We start from the raw sequence: 12,653 nt of genomic DNA on the forward strand, positions 1-12,653 counted from the left end.
CTCTCTCTCGTCCGTTTGATTTATACCGTTAACGCTCTCACTGCCGTGAATAGCTTCTCACTGGATTATTTCTCACACCTAGACCTTCGTCAGTTTCACTTTGAATCCATATCCTGCATATACTTAACCATCTTAGTCACTTATGTCTTACACTTGTATATTTGAAGTCCTACCCTCACTCAACCAATCTTTTCTAAGGCATTCCAATGTTCACTTTCACACCAGCTCACACTATTCCTTTCACTCATCCTCCCATGTCCTCCCTCTCATTCACTCTCTCTCTCTCTCTCTCTCTCTATCTATCTGAATCCTCCAATTACTCCCCGACATCACTCCTCCTCCTCCAGAGCCTTCCCTTCACTCTTGACTCTCTCTCTCTTCATCAACACATTCGTTCAGATAATCACCCACTCTCTCCCTCCCTCCCTCCCTCCCTCAGACCCATGTCCAGCCCTGGCCCTTACCAGCGTAGTTCTCGTTGCCCTGGGTGGCCTCGCTGAGCAGCTGGGCGATGGCCGAGCTCACGGCCTTGGTGCTGTTGCCCAGGTCCTGTGAGCACTTCTCCAGCTGAGGACAACAACAACAACAACCAGAACAACATGTTTACTCTCAGCACTGCATACTTACTGTTTATAAATCTGCTCACTCATTACTGCACAAACATCAGTAATAGCTTGACGCATTGTATAAATAAATGATTGACAGTTCTCAGGGGCCCTCCCACATCAGCAGAACCCTATTAGCACAGCTCATAACTACTTATTTACTACTAACATGCACCATCGAGTGAACTGTTGGAGACTTCAGTCATAAGGCACAGACATGAAAGTTAACTGTTTGCACTGTTGCACTGCAGCACTGCAGCAATGAATACATAAAACACTCATACTGTAGGCGCAACACAAACAATCTCAGCAAAATACTAAACAACAGAGAAGATGAAATGTCCACTATAATGCTTTTGTGCTGTGAACATTAGAGAACAAAACAAGTTAGAAGTGAGTTGTGGTGGGCCTGGGCCATTTCACACGGTGTTATTTAAAACTGAGGACAGAAGCACTCTCGCTGCTCGCTGTGGGTAAATGGGGGAAGCCACAAACGGCTGCACACGGTCATGTGACAGGAAGTAGTGTGTGTTCCTGAGTGGGGGCTGGGTGGGAACATGACCATGTTTGTATGTGTGTGTGTGTGTGTGTACACGCACCGACACAAGGAACTGGTATCTGTGTGTGTGTGTGTGTGTGGAGGGGAGGTTTGAAAGCAGAACCAAGCTGACGAGGCCTATTTGGAACTATCAACTACCATGTCAAAGGTCACCCAGATAAACAATGTACTGACCCACTTCAACAGGATTTTATGCTGTCTTGAAGTTATGTCTTAGATGTTTATAATTGAGTTGAATTGAATTAAAAATCAGCTATATGGTGAGGTAAAATAATCAAGGCTGATGGTGTATTTGGAGCCCTATACCTCAGAAAACTGGTGTCTTGCGTCAGAAGAGTCTTCCATGTAAAAAGAGGAAGGACTGGATGTACATTTTGTGCTCAGAATATACCTTTAGATGGACAAGATGGAGCGTGCGTCTGTGTGTGTGTGCGTGCACATGCGGTGTGTGGTCGTGTGTGTGCGTGTGAGAAAGACATTTCTAAATAAATATCTGTCTGTGTGTGTGTGCGTGTGTGTGTGTGTGTGTGTGTGAGTGTGTGTGTGTCAGTGTGTGTGTGTGTGTGTGTGTGTGTGTTTTTAGTGGCCACCACTCACAGTCTCTCCGGGCAGGGGTCTGAGTTTGCCCTCGGCTGCTGAGGCCTTGGCCTCCTGCATGTCCTTCTCCAGGCCGCGCACCACGGCCAGCGCGTTATCAATCTCCAGCGGCCCGCACGCTTCCTGAGCCTGCGCCCCACAGCCACACCACGCCACCAACAGGAAGGGAGAAGAGGAAGGATGGACAGACAGAGAGCACGGGTGTGTGTGTGTGTGTGTGTGTGTGTGTGTGTGTGGGGGGGGGGGGGGTAAAGACACAAACAAGTTAGGACAACAGTCACACACTCATAGGTCACTCACGAGAAACACTGCTCATCATCAGCAATACTATGACCTCTATAAATATTTTTAAAAAACAATACTTCCTTTTTAGTGTCAGAAAAGATGACTTGCGTGTTCAAACATCTCTCAGAATCTAAGAACTCTACAAAGTCCATTTAAGGTCTGGAATGGAGACAGCTGGAAACCTTGAGCCTCCTAGTTTATTTTTTCCCCCCTTTTATACTTTCCAGGCTAGTCAAGTTCATGATTAATGGCCTTGAATTAAAGAGATTGCTACAACAAATTAAGATTATTACCCACCTTTGATTAATAAACCACTAGCTCTTCTTAATTACTACACCATGCCCCCCCTGGACATAATCCATCACCCCCCCCCCCCTTTTTTTTCTCCACGTCACTCTCTCTGCCCATTACATTACCTTCTGAGCGGCGGTACGAAGCTCGGCGAGGGCACTGGCCAGGTTCTTGGCACACTGGCTGAGCTGCATGCCCGAGGCCTGGTCGCCAATGGTGGGCACAGTGGCCTTGGCAGCAGTCACCATCTTGGCACCAGGCTGGAGGGAAAAAAACAGTAGGGTTGGTTTATTTCAGATGCCCCTTGTTAACTTCTCAGGATTCAAACATTCATGCATGCATCAATGCCTGTATATCCATCTAGAAATGTATGTAGGCACTAAATGTATATATTGACAACCACAGGACTAGAGTGATCACGTACGATACATTTGCTTCTTCATCTGAAAGCAATTAGCTACTTTACGCTTTTTTTCACCTTGTGTACAAGAGAATGACTTTAACCCGCTGCACTGGCAGGTCGATATCTAGCAGGGCTTTCTTTTCCTCATACACTGGAGTTTGTCACACTGCCAATTCCGAGCATGTTCTTTCTTCTCCATATGGAGTTTTATGTCGCGGGGTAGCACTTAACATTTCTCTCATGCTAAACTCCACTTGCAGATGTTGGCTTGGTGCTTGACATGGTAGGCATGCTGAACAGACCATGTCAAGAACAGGGCTTCCCTACATGACACGCACACCGATATTCAAATGTTATTCTAAGCAGTTAGTCATTTCCAAATGCCGCTGGTCGCCTTTGAAACGACTCTGTTGAACTAATAAACAGAGTTTGTAGCACTGCCAATTGATTGAATGTTCTTTCCTATCTGCAATATATACACAGAACAAAACCATGAATACTATTTCTGTCAGTGTGTCAGAGAGTGCTGAAGTTAAACAAAGAAAATGTCTGTCAACCGCAAAGCAGTTGTTACTTTCGTTAGCCTACAATATTGATGCTCAATTAAAGAAACTACACAAGTAACAACTGATTGGGTTGACTGATTGACCAATAGTAGCACCCTAACAACCCAACAAACACAGATATGATAGCGATCGGTGATGGTGACTGATCAGTGACCGTGCTAATGGATGGGCTACCTGGAGGAAGTTCTGGCTGGCTGCGATGAGGGCAAGCTGGGCACTGGGGCTGTCGGGTTGAGACTGGCTGCCCCTCACTCCCTGGACCAGCATGGGGATCTGCTCAGCTACCCCCTGTGGTGGAGAGGAGAGGAGAGGAGAGGAGAGGAGAGGAGAGGAGAGAGAGGAGAGAGAGGAGAGAGAGGAGAGAGAGGAGAGAGGAGAGAGGAGAGAGAGGAGAGGAGAGGAGAGAGGAGAGAGGAGAGAGGAGAGTTGACATTTGGATGAATGACACAGACCCAGCCTTTGGTTAGTTTACATTTCAGAGGTATTTATTTGAAGTATTTATTTGACGTGACTTTAAGTAGAGGGATGGAGACCTGTGAATGCCATTGCTGTGCACCTTTGGAATCAAAACAATGCCCTCAAATCGAGTGCATTAGCATCTTTCTCTGTCGTAAGACCTATAGTTTGTTTATCAACACGTCTGTACACTGCTAACCGAAAATGTCGTGAGAATCTGCCAACATTATGTTCTGGTAACAACATGTTCTACAAATATTTTTGTGGCTTCTTGGCAGATCCGTTTTAGCTTACTTTAGCAAGCTAACAACCACATTTGTTTAAACGTGTTGTTGTATGACCGTCCATTTTCCCACAGCCACAGGCAGCGAGGGGGAGACGGGGTGAGGTGTGTGTCCTAACGTTCACCTCAAGAGGGCAGGAAGTCGCGGTTGCTACGAGACTCACCTTGCAACTCTGCACAAGCTGCTGCTGGGCAGCAGGGTTCTTATTGGACGAGGCGGCATGTTGGGCAGCGGCAATGGTTTGAGTGGCGGCGGCGGCAGCCTGTTTTGTTGCGTTCTGCAAAAGCAAGAGGGGCAGATTACAATCAAACTTGCAAAACACAATACTACAACTCACAACGGTGTCACTCATGCGCATCTTTCTAGTGCTTTAGTATTTGTGCACACTGACCAAGTTTACTACAATTTTAAATCTAATTTGGAATTTCTATGTAGTTTTAAGACAGTTGGAATTCTGGAATTCCATGTTAATGTCTTCATTGAATACCATCGTGGTCATTAGAGGTAAAAAATAGAACACTTTATTTGCCCCACGTTTTCCTGCAATTACAGCAGAGTAAACAGTGTTTTCCGCGATGCATATCGAGATAAGATTCCACTTTTTCAGATTCTCATTCCACTTTGTCTCCAGAGAGAGAGTGAGTGTGTGTGTGTGTGTGTGTGTGTGTGTGTGTGTGTGTGTGTGTGTGTGTGTGTGTGTGTGTGTGTGTGTGTGTGTGTGTGTGTGTGTGTGTGTGTGTGTGTGTGTGTGTGTGTGTGTGTGTGTGTGGTGTGTGCAGCAGACCGCTCCACTACACAGCCCTAAATGCTCTGCAATTCAGGGCTATTTCAAATCAACCTTTGCAGTGAAATACCTCGAGAGTTGCCCACAATAGAAATGCTAGATCTCATCTTATCTCCAGTTTTAGGAGAAGGGACTGAATTCACAGACCATCTAGCTCGGCCTCTGAACGCAGTTTCCTCCCACGCAAGCGCAAGTCGAGACACGCCTCTCGTCCGAACGTCGCCAGTTCAGAGAAAAAGCAGCAATTTTTTGCTGATCAGCAAACCCCAACAACACCCCCACCCCCCGCCACACACAGACACACACACAACCCACCCCCATCCCTGTACACAGGCAACATGTTCTGGCCAGTTGTTCAGCATTTTGTAACTTCCCCCTGAGGCCATACACAGCGCTCACAAGAACAGTTGCATGGGCTCAACCTTTCTATGCTCTCCAGGTCTTTTTTTATCACTTAAAAAGACCCATAGCTGCCATCACAACATTTGATGAACACACACTAACGATAACAAATGACATGTATACCATGCTGACCGGTTCTAACAATGCCCATGTATGGAAGTTAAACATCCAAGGTATCGGAGAGACCCCTGTGGCTACTTGGGTTCATTACAACCTTTAGGCCATATGAAAACAAACCTTTCATCTTTAATAGCTGATGCTAAAACAACCAACAAGAGGTTTGAAGTATACAGGAAATGATGACGTACATAAGACTGTGAGGGTCTGCACATATTTATGTGGGTTTGTTTGTTTGTGTGTGTGTGTGTGTGTGTGTGTGTGTGTGAGAGAGAAAGAGGGGGAGAAAGAGTGTGAGACAGAAAGGCCTCCTTTCTACCTCCAGCTTGTTGATGAGTCGCTTCTTGATGGCGTTCTGGGCGGCAGCGTTGGTGGCCATGCGAAGACCCTCCGCAGCCTCACGCAGCTTCTGCTGCTGCTCCTCGCTGTCAGGGTTGGCTGCAGCTCCCTATCCACACACACACACAGACCAAATGTTCATCAGTTGACTGAAATCAAGTATCCATTACTTTGAGAAAGACTCAACCTCAATGCAATCAAGAAAAGGTAAAGCAATGAGGAGTACTTTAAAAGTACTATGCAATGCTGTGCTGTTCAATTACCCAATTGCCTCGGTGGACCTAAAAGTGCTGGCTAGCACAGCCTGTCTTAAAAAAATCTTGACAGATATTCCAATGCTTCCCCCCTGCCGTTTTTCTTTATTTTCATCTTGGCAGCCTTTAAAGCAGAAACACTTAAAAACACAACCCCCCACATAACCCCCATGCTGGCTCTAACCCTCAATACAGTGACTTTGACAAAATCCCACCCTCCCCTCCCCACCCCACAGACACAGGCCTTTAATGTGCCCCCAACCTCCACAGGTTGCAGCAATAAATTGAGCTGCAGAAGGTGGGAGGTTGGGGGCGACCGGAAGGAGAGCCATCAGCAGCCAGACAACCCCGCCTGCTCCCCCCCCCCCCCCCCAATAGTTTGTGTCTGTCCCACAGTACCTTGGCAGCCTCCACCATCTTGGCAGTGGCATCGGCCAGGAGCTTGGCAGCTGACAGCAGCTTGCGGGAGTTCTCCAGGTCGCTCTCGCCCTCTGCGTCCGCTTTGATGGCATTGACCAGGTCGGAGGTCGCCTGGGCCAGGATTCGGGCCTGACGCACCATCTCTCCTGTTGGGAGACGAGAAAAAGGGAAGTCACGAGTTACTGTGCTGTGAGGAGTGAGAGAGGGAGAGAGGGAGAGAATTGAGGGAAAATGGAGGACATAGAGTTTGTAAAGGAGTCATATGGGACCAGGCTGCAGGGGTTGTGAATTTTTGGCTCCGTCTAGACCCATCGGCTGGGGGGCCATTTAAAATCCTTGTGCTCGTGTTCAGAAACTCCATATAGACATTTTGTGACACGGCACACTTCGTAAATATGTGCTCTAACACTAGGATCTTCAGAATGGATTTTTATTGGAAACAGAGTTTAAGGAGAGAGGGAGAGGGGGGTAAGGGAGGGGGGTAGCTCTTGAGAGTCATTTCGAAACAGGTTACATAATTCAGATTTTTGAAATCCTCCGGCTTGAACCTCATCTGTCAGATGCATCACACTCACACAGCGCTAAAGAATTTGGCAGAGGGGATCAACGATGTGGTTCACCCCATCCAGACTCATCACATCCATACAGGGCCATTTTTCACACACACAAAGGGTGAAGTTTGTATATATTCCAGTCTTTAAGAAAAAAAATTGTCAATCTATATTGACAAACTTAGTTGGTTGTGGCCAGCCTGAGTCATTGTGGGTCTGAATAATCATGCACACAATCTGGGGCGGCTGTATAAATAAGAAGTTCCAAAAAAATAATGCGGAACTCATTTGGAGCTGCCGTGCCCATTTGACACCATCGAACATTTCTTGACAATATTTTAGAGAAGGAACTAGACTGAACTTGTTGTGTCTGCCCACTCTCTTAGTGCTGCCTGGTATACTACTGAAGCTCATGGCATGAAAGTACCTCCATGAGAAAACAACATTTTCACCTCTAAATTAGCCATTCATATCTGGATGCCAGGTGTGGCACACTTTTTGATTTTTGTTTTCCATGACAAGAAGTACATTCTAAAATGGCTTAAAGTGACAATAACATTGTTTCTAGGACAATATAGCACCCACTACGGCCCCACTATAGCTACAGGTCTAGTGGCACATGTTGAAAACAAAAACACACCCTGCGGCAGCGCCCTGTGGTACGGTACCTGCATCTCCCATGGAGCTGAAGATGTTCTCGGTGACGTCCAGGATGCGGTCGGTGGCCTCGCCGTGGCGTCCGATGGGCTGCCCGCCGCTGGCGTACTGCTTGATGTGCTGCAGCAGCTCGTTGAGCGCCTGCGTGACGCCCGTGGCCGCCGCGCCCACCTGCCGGAGCAGCTGCTCGTCCTGCGTGGCGCCCTGGGACGCCTCCACGCAGCCCTCCACTGACTTGGCCACCAGCTTGCCCGCCTCGATCAGCTGCTCCTGGCACACCGGCGAGCTGATGGTGGGGGCAACCACCTGATGGAGGAGGAGGAAGAGGAAGATGAGGAGGAGGAGGTGTAGAGTTAGAGAACATAGACAGATCATTGTCAATCGCCAAAGAAATTTGTTGGCACACTATATACTATACTGAGTCTCACATCTACATCCAAAACACATTAACATAACAAGTGGGGGCAACCACCTGATGGAGGAGGAGGAAGAGGAGGAGGAGGAAGAGGTGTAGAGTTTGAGAAGTTAAGACAGATAGATCATTGTCAATCTACAAGGAAATTTGTTGGCACACTCTATACTATACTGAGTCTCACATCTACATCCAAAACACATTAACATAACAAATGTGTGCAATACATGGTGGGGGCGATGGATAGGGAGTAGGAGGAAGAGGGGGAGAGAGGGATAGGAAATGTAGGAGATGGGTGATGGATAAAGGGGGGAGCAGGGAGGGAGGGGAAGAGGTTCAGGTAAGGGCACAAGAGGGAGAGATGAGGTGAAGGATGGACGAGCAACCAGGGTGGGGGTGACAGGAGAGGGGGATTCAGAGGGAGAGATGAAGGGAAGGAGAGAAGGAGGGAGGGAGAGAGGGATGGGATATGGATGAGCATCTGGCCAGCCTGCGCAAGTTTGTCTGCTCACATTATCTACAGCTGAGTGGACACTGAACAGACCTCTGGCTGGGTACAGTTACAGTACATAGATCTAGAGGCTTCAGCCCATTTTTATTTGGATTTTGTTCCACCTGTCAGCACTTTCCGAGTTATAGTTCTGACAGTGAAGCTAGAAAAATGTGGACCCATGGTAGCCATGACAAATAGTAAGACTTTATGGTGCTGACCGCCACCCTCAATCATGCATTTATGAGACAAAGCTAGAGCTTTCTGCAGAGTCATCATCCTATGTTGGCGAGCTGAGGGATCAATGGACACAGGCAGACATTTTAATAGCCGCCACAGCCACAGAAATGAACAGCATGTCGTCGGCGCGACGGCTCTCACCCGGGTGCAGGCCACCAGCTGTGAGGTGGACAGGGCACACTGGGTGGCAGCGGCGATGACTCGGTTCTGCTGGGCGGAGTCCTCGGTCTTCTGCGCCACGTTCTTGGCCTTCAGCACCAGGGCGGCGGCCGCGTTAGCCACAGCCTTGGCCAGCTGCATCAGCATGTCCTGCAAGGGGGAAATGCCGCGCCAGCAAAGAACAACAGTTAACACCAACACGTCATCTACATACGAATCCGAATACACCACGGCTTTGAGGGGAGGATTAGATGAAGGAGAAAGAAAAGATTAGTCCTGTGTAATTATACATTTCTGACGTTTGTGGGGTTTGTGCATTATAATTTTCAATTAGGATGTGTATCTACAGTACCGATCAAAGGTTTGGGGTCACTTACACATTTCCATTATAATAGTTTAATTATATGATTTTGTTTCATTCAAATAATCAGGATTCAAGTGCATCGACTCCATCAGCATTATGGACCTTTATTTGCAATTTTCCTAATGGACGTAGTCTGCTTCACTGGGCTTTGAACAAGAGCAATTTATAATACCAAACTCATTGGAATGGTTACAACTATTCTCCAGGAGTATTAAATTAGCAGGGAGTTTGTAAAGTCATTTTTTAAACTATGGTGAATGAAGAGAATGTAGCTGGAAAATCATGTTATCTACCACCATTAACATTTCAGAGTACTTCTGTTGCTCACTAAGCTATATTTAAAATGCCACAGTGGTATCTGAGGCATGCAGGATAATGAGGCAAGTTCAGGGAATTTGATATCCGGGCGACTTCTGGCGGGAAAGATAATGACTCTTTTAGTTGACAAGTGCAGCTAGTTTCTTCTAGACTTCCAAAATTCTGGCCAGAAATGTGTCTATTTTCGTCTACACTATACTCTTGCTATCGGAGACGTCATATTGAGAAATGTACAGGCTGTCAAGTACATGTGTCAAGTACATGTATATACCCAGTATGTCAAAGTTGTGTCAGCTAAAGAGGTCAGTGAAAGCTGCACAACTTTGATTAAAAGCACCACACACATTAACAGACCCCCCTCGCAGTCTCTTCAATTCCAGGGATTCTTAGCATGCCGGTTAACTGGGGGCTCCAGTGGCCTGGACAGACACAGACTCTGACACAGATAGCGGCCCCGCTGCTACTCTCAGGGTGTTCATGAGCGGAGAAATGTGTGAAGACGAGAGGCACGCAGAAGCGTTATGTAATTTGCGGCCGCTTGCGGTCGGACCACATTCCAGCGTGCGCTTCAGAACGGGAAGGTAAGCAGCCGTTTTCATGCCTGCAGGAGATGTTCTTTGCTCAGTCGCTCGTTTTCAAAAAGAGTTGCTTTGGAGCGGAGCCAGTGTCTCTTAACCTACGGGCGTCTTTTTTCCCCCCTCTCCACTGGCCCTTTCATTCCACTGTTCCACAACTCTGGCCAAACGCAGTTATAAAGACGTGGCCATATTTGTTTTTATATGTCTCAGGAGTCTGATGTTAGATCAGTGAATAATTACAAATATGGGTTCTTAGAAGTCTAGCACCAAGTATTGAATTAACTCACTTTAGGAAACGAAGAGACATTTATTAGCATTCAAATGGACATCCACAGGTATGTCTGTACACATAGTTGTCTAATCAAATTATGCCAAATGAGGTCGTTTCAAACTCTTAATCTTTTTCGAATCAGTCTGAAGCTATTTTTTTTTTCAACAGATTTTTATATAGCAAGGGCAACATTTAAAATTTGGTCTGTTTGCTTTCTTTCCTGGAAAACCTTTTTTTTCAGATTTTTTCATGGATATAGACTGCCTGTGGATGTACAGTAAAGAGGTGAACAATTCCAGAGAGATCCAACTACGACCTAAACCTGAGGACCTGTCAATCAAGAGGCCCAGAGGCTATAGGGTAGTCTAGGAGTGGAGAATTACTAAGACAGACTACAGTTTGCACTGCGATTTACCCATGGTTACTCCCAACATTAAAAGAAAGATTTTAAAGTGCTCCAATTCCTGAGAAATTGTTTATGTGCAAAGCTTCCTAAAAAAATTTATTCAATACTTACTTAATCTTAATTGGGAATAGGTAAAAAAAAAAAAAGGTTTTTGCACATAAACTCACACAGGAAGAGAGAACTGAAACAAAATGTCTATACCTATAGGGAAATTACTGTAATTGATCGGAGAGCCATTGTCCATTCAAAGAGATTTGCAATTCTTTGATTGTCGTTTTTTAATTTAGTTTTGTTTGTTTGTTCAGCTTTGTTACCAGCATTTGACCACTATTGAGGGTCTTCCTCCTGAAACCCCTGAAAGCTCCGTTACCTAGAGACTGAGTGACGCAGTCACAGGGGAAAGAATGGGTTAAAGGAACATGTCATGTTGTTACTTATTTCACACACTAGTGGACCAGTTTATGATATCCTAGCTTAATATATTTACCAACAAATAGATATATAGAGAGAGGATAGTAAAGCCCTGCATTACCAATGGTTACATCAAACTTAGTGGGGGTGTAGGGTGTGTGTGTGTGTGTGTGTGTAATCCACCTGGAATCGTGGGTCCGCGTCACTCTCGCCGATGTGCTGCAGCAGCTCTCCGCTGGCCTGGCCAACGTTGCCGGCCGCCTGCAGGAGGTTCTGCCGAGGCTGATGGGACAAAAACAAGAACAACATCAGCAAAACTGCAGGCCAACACTGAGATGCCTTCAAAGATTTTACATCAAAATGAATCACTGGTTACCATTTCAACAAGAGCACCAGTTTGGTTACTCAGCCAAGGTTCATCAAAACACAGTCATAACATCCCATTATTTTGAAAGAGGCAGTGACTTGTGGATCTTCTTGTGGTCTGGCCGTTTATGAGTTCAGGCACAGATAGACTCCAACATCCCCACATCTGCAAGAGGCCCTTTGCTATTTTCTATTATCATTACTAAATGCTTTTCTGATGATCTCAGGTATGGTGGTATCTTTCTGCAACTGGGTCTGGACATTAAAATTCATAAAACGTGTGAAAAAACATACTGAATACCACAATATCTCAGCAGGGGCCCTCCAGGGCTACAAACAGTATCCAGCTGACATGCAGTTCAACCACACTGCACGCACCACTTGATACCTTGTGGCATAGCCTTCCTTAGTCCAAAATGTGAACTTAGCTATTAACTCAATTCAGATGGACATTTCTGGATGAATCTGAAACCAGGGGGAGCATGCTTCTCTGGAGAATGGACTAAGGATGATGGGCAGACATCTAACACGTAATCATTTACCACCAGTCTGACTTGAGGCATGGTACCATGAAGGAGAGAAATTTATCTCTGTTGGTGTTGCTTAGCAAATAAATCCTTGACCTTGGGCAACAGTTAGCAGTCTTATCTGGCGTTGAACCTGCAGTCACTACCTTTCACCACACAAAGCTGGGCTTTTGCAAAAGATGGATAACATCCTGCTTTCAGACCTCTACAACTGGTCGCCTACAGCTGATAATCTGCAGCTGTCTGATATGGAGTGCGGACCGGTGGAACAGCAGCAGCACTGTCGTCTAAGAAACCGTAAGCTCCAGTTTGTGGAGTCTCGGTCACCTTGGATAAAAGCTACTAAATCCCCACTCACTTTACTTCACTTTAACTTTGCATCTTAAAACAACTTCCCAATCGCCTCCTTAGGGAATTGAACCCATGACCCTGGAACTGCTTGAAAAGATGCTTCACCCTGTGACCTCAAAAGGACCCAACCATCTTTACCCGACCCCCCTACTCCCCACCCCACACACACACACACACACACACACACACA

At 46.3% G+C, this 12,653-nt stretch overlaps 1 protein-coding gene across 3 annotated transcripts in view; it reads right to left on the minus strand.

The window, feature by feature from the left end:
- Window positions 1-12,653, minus strand: part of tln1 (talin 1) — an 88,370-nt gene that overhangs the window by 33,473 nt on the left and 42,244 nt on the right. For 2 of the 3 annotated variants that reach the window (XM_062553503.1, XM_062553505.1), the window contains exons 18-28: window positions 11,403-11,501; window positions 11,123-11,185; window positions 8,854-9,021; window positions 7,582-7,876; window positions 6,342-6,508; window positions 5,669-5,797; window positions 4,210-4,323; window positions 3,481-3,594; window positions 2,463-2,597; window positions 1,762-1,890; window positions 465-567 (exon numbers count right to left, since the gene is read on the minus strand). In XM_062553503.1, the coding sequence (XP_062409487.1) occupies window positions 465-567; window positions 1,762-1,890; window positions 2,463-2,597; window positions 3,481-3,594; window positions 4,210-4,323; window positions 5,669-5,797; window positions 6,342-6,508; window positions 7,582-7,876; window positions 8,854-9,021; window positions 11,123-11,185; window positions 11,403-11,501 (1,516 nt within the window). The remainder of the gene's footprint in view (window positions 1-464; window positions 568-1,761; window positions 1,891-2,462; window positions 2,598-3,480; window positions 3,595-4,209; window positions 4,324-5,668; window positions 5,798-6,341; window positions 6,509-7,581; window positions 7,877-8,853; window positions 9,022-11,122; window positions 11,186-11,402; window positions 11,502-12,653) is intronic. The other variant, XM_062553504.1, reaches the window with a different exon arrangement.

The sequence above is a fragment of the Sardina pilchardus genome, chromosome 14, assembly GCF_963854185.1.
Source record: "Sardina pilchardus chromosome 14, fSarPil1.1, whole genome shotgun sequence".
Lineage (NCBI taxonomy): Eukaryota > Metazoa > Chordata > Actinopteri > Clupeiformes > Clupeidae > Sardina > Sardina pilchardus.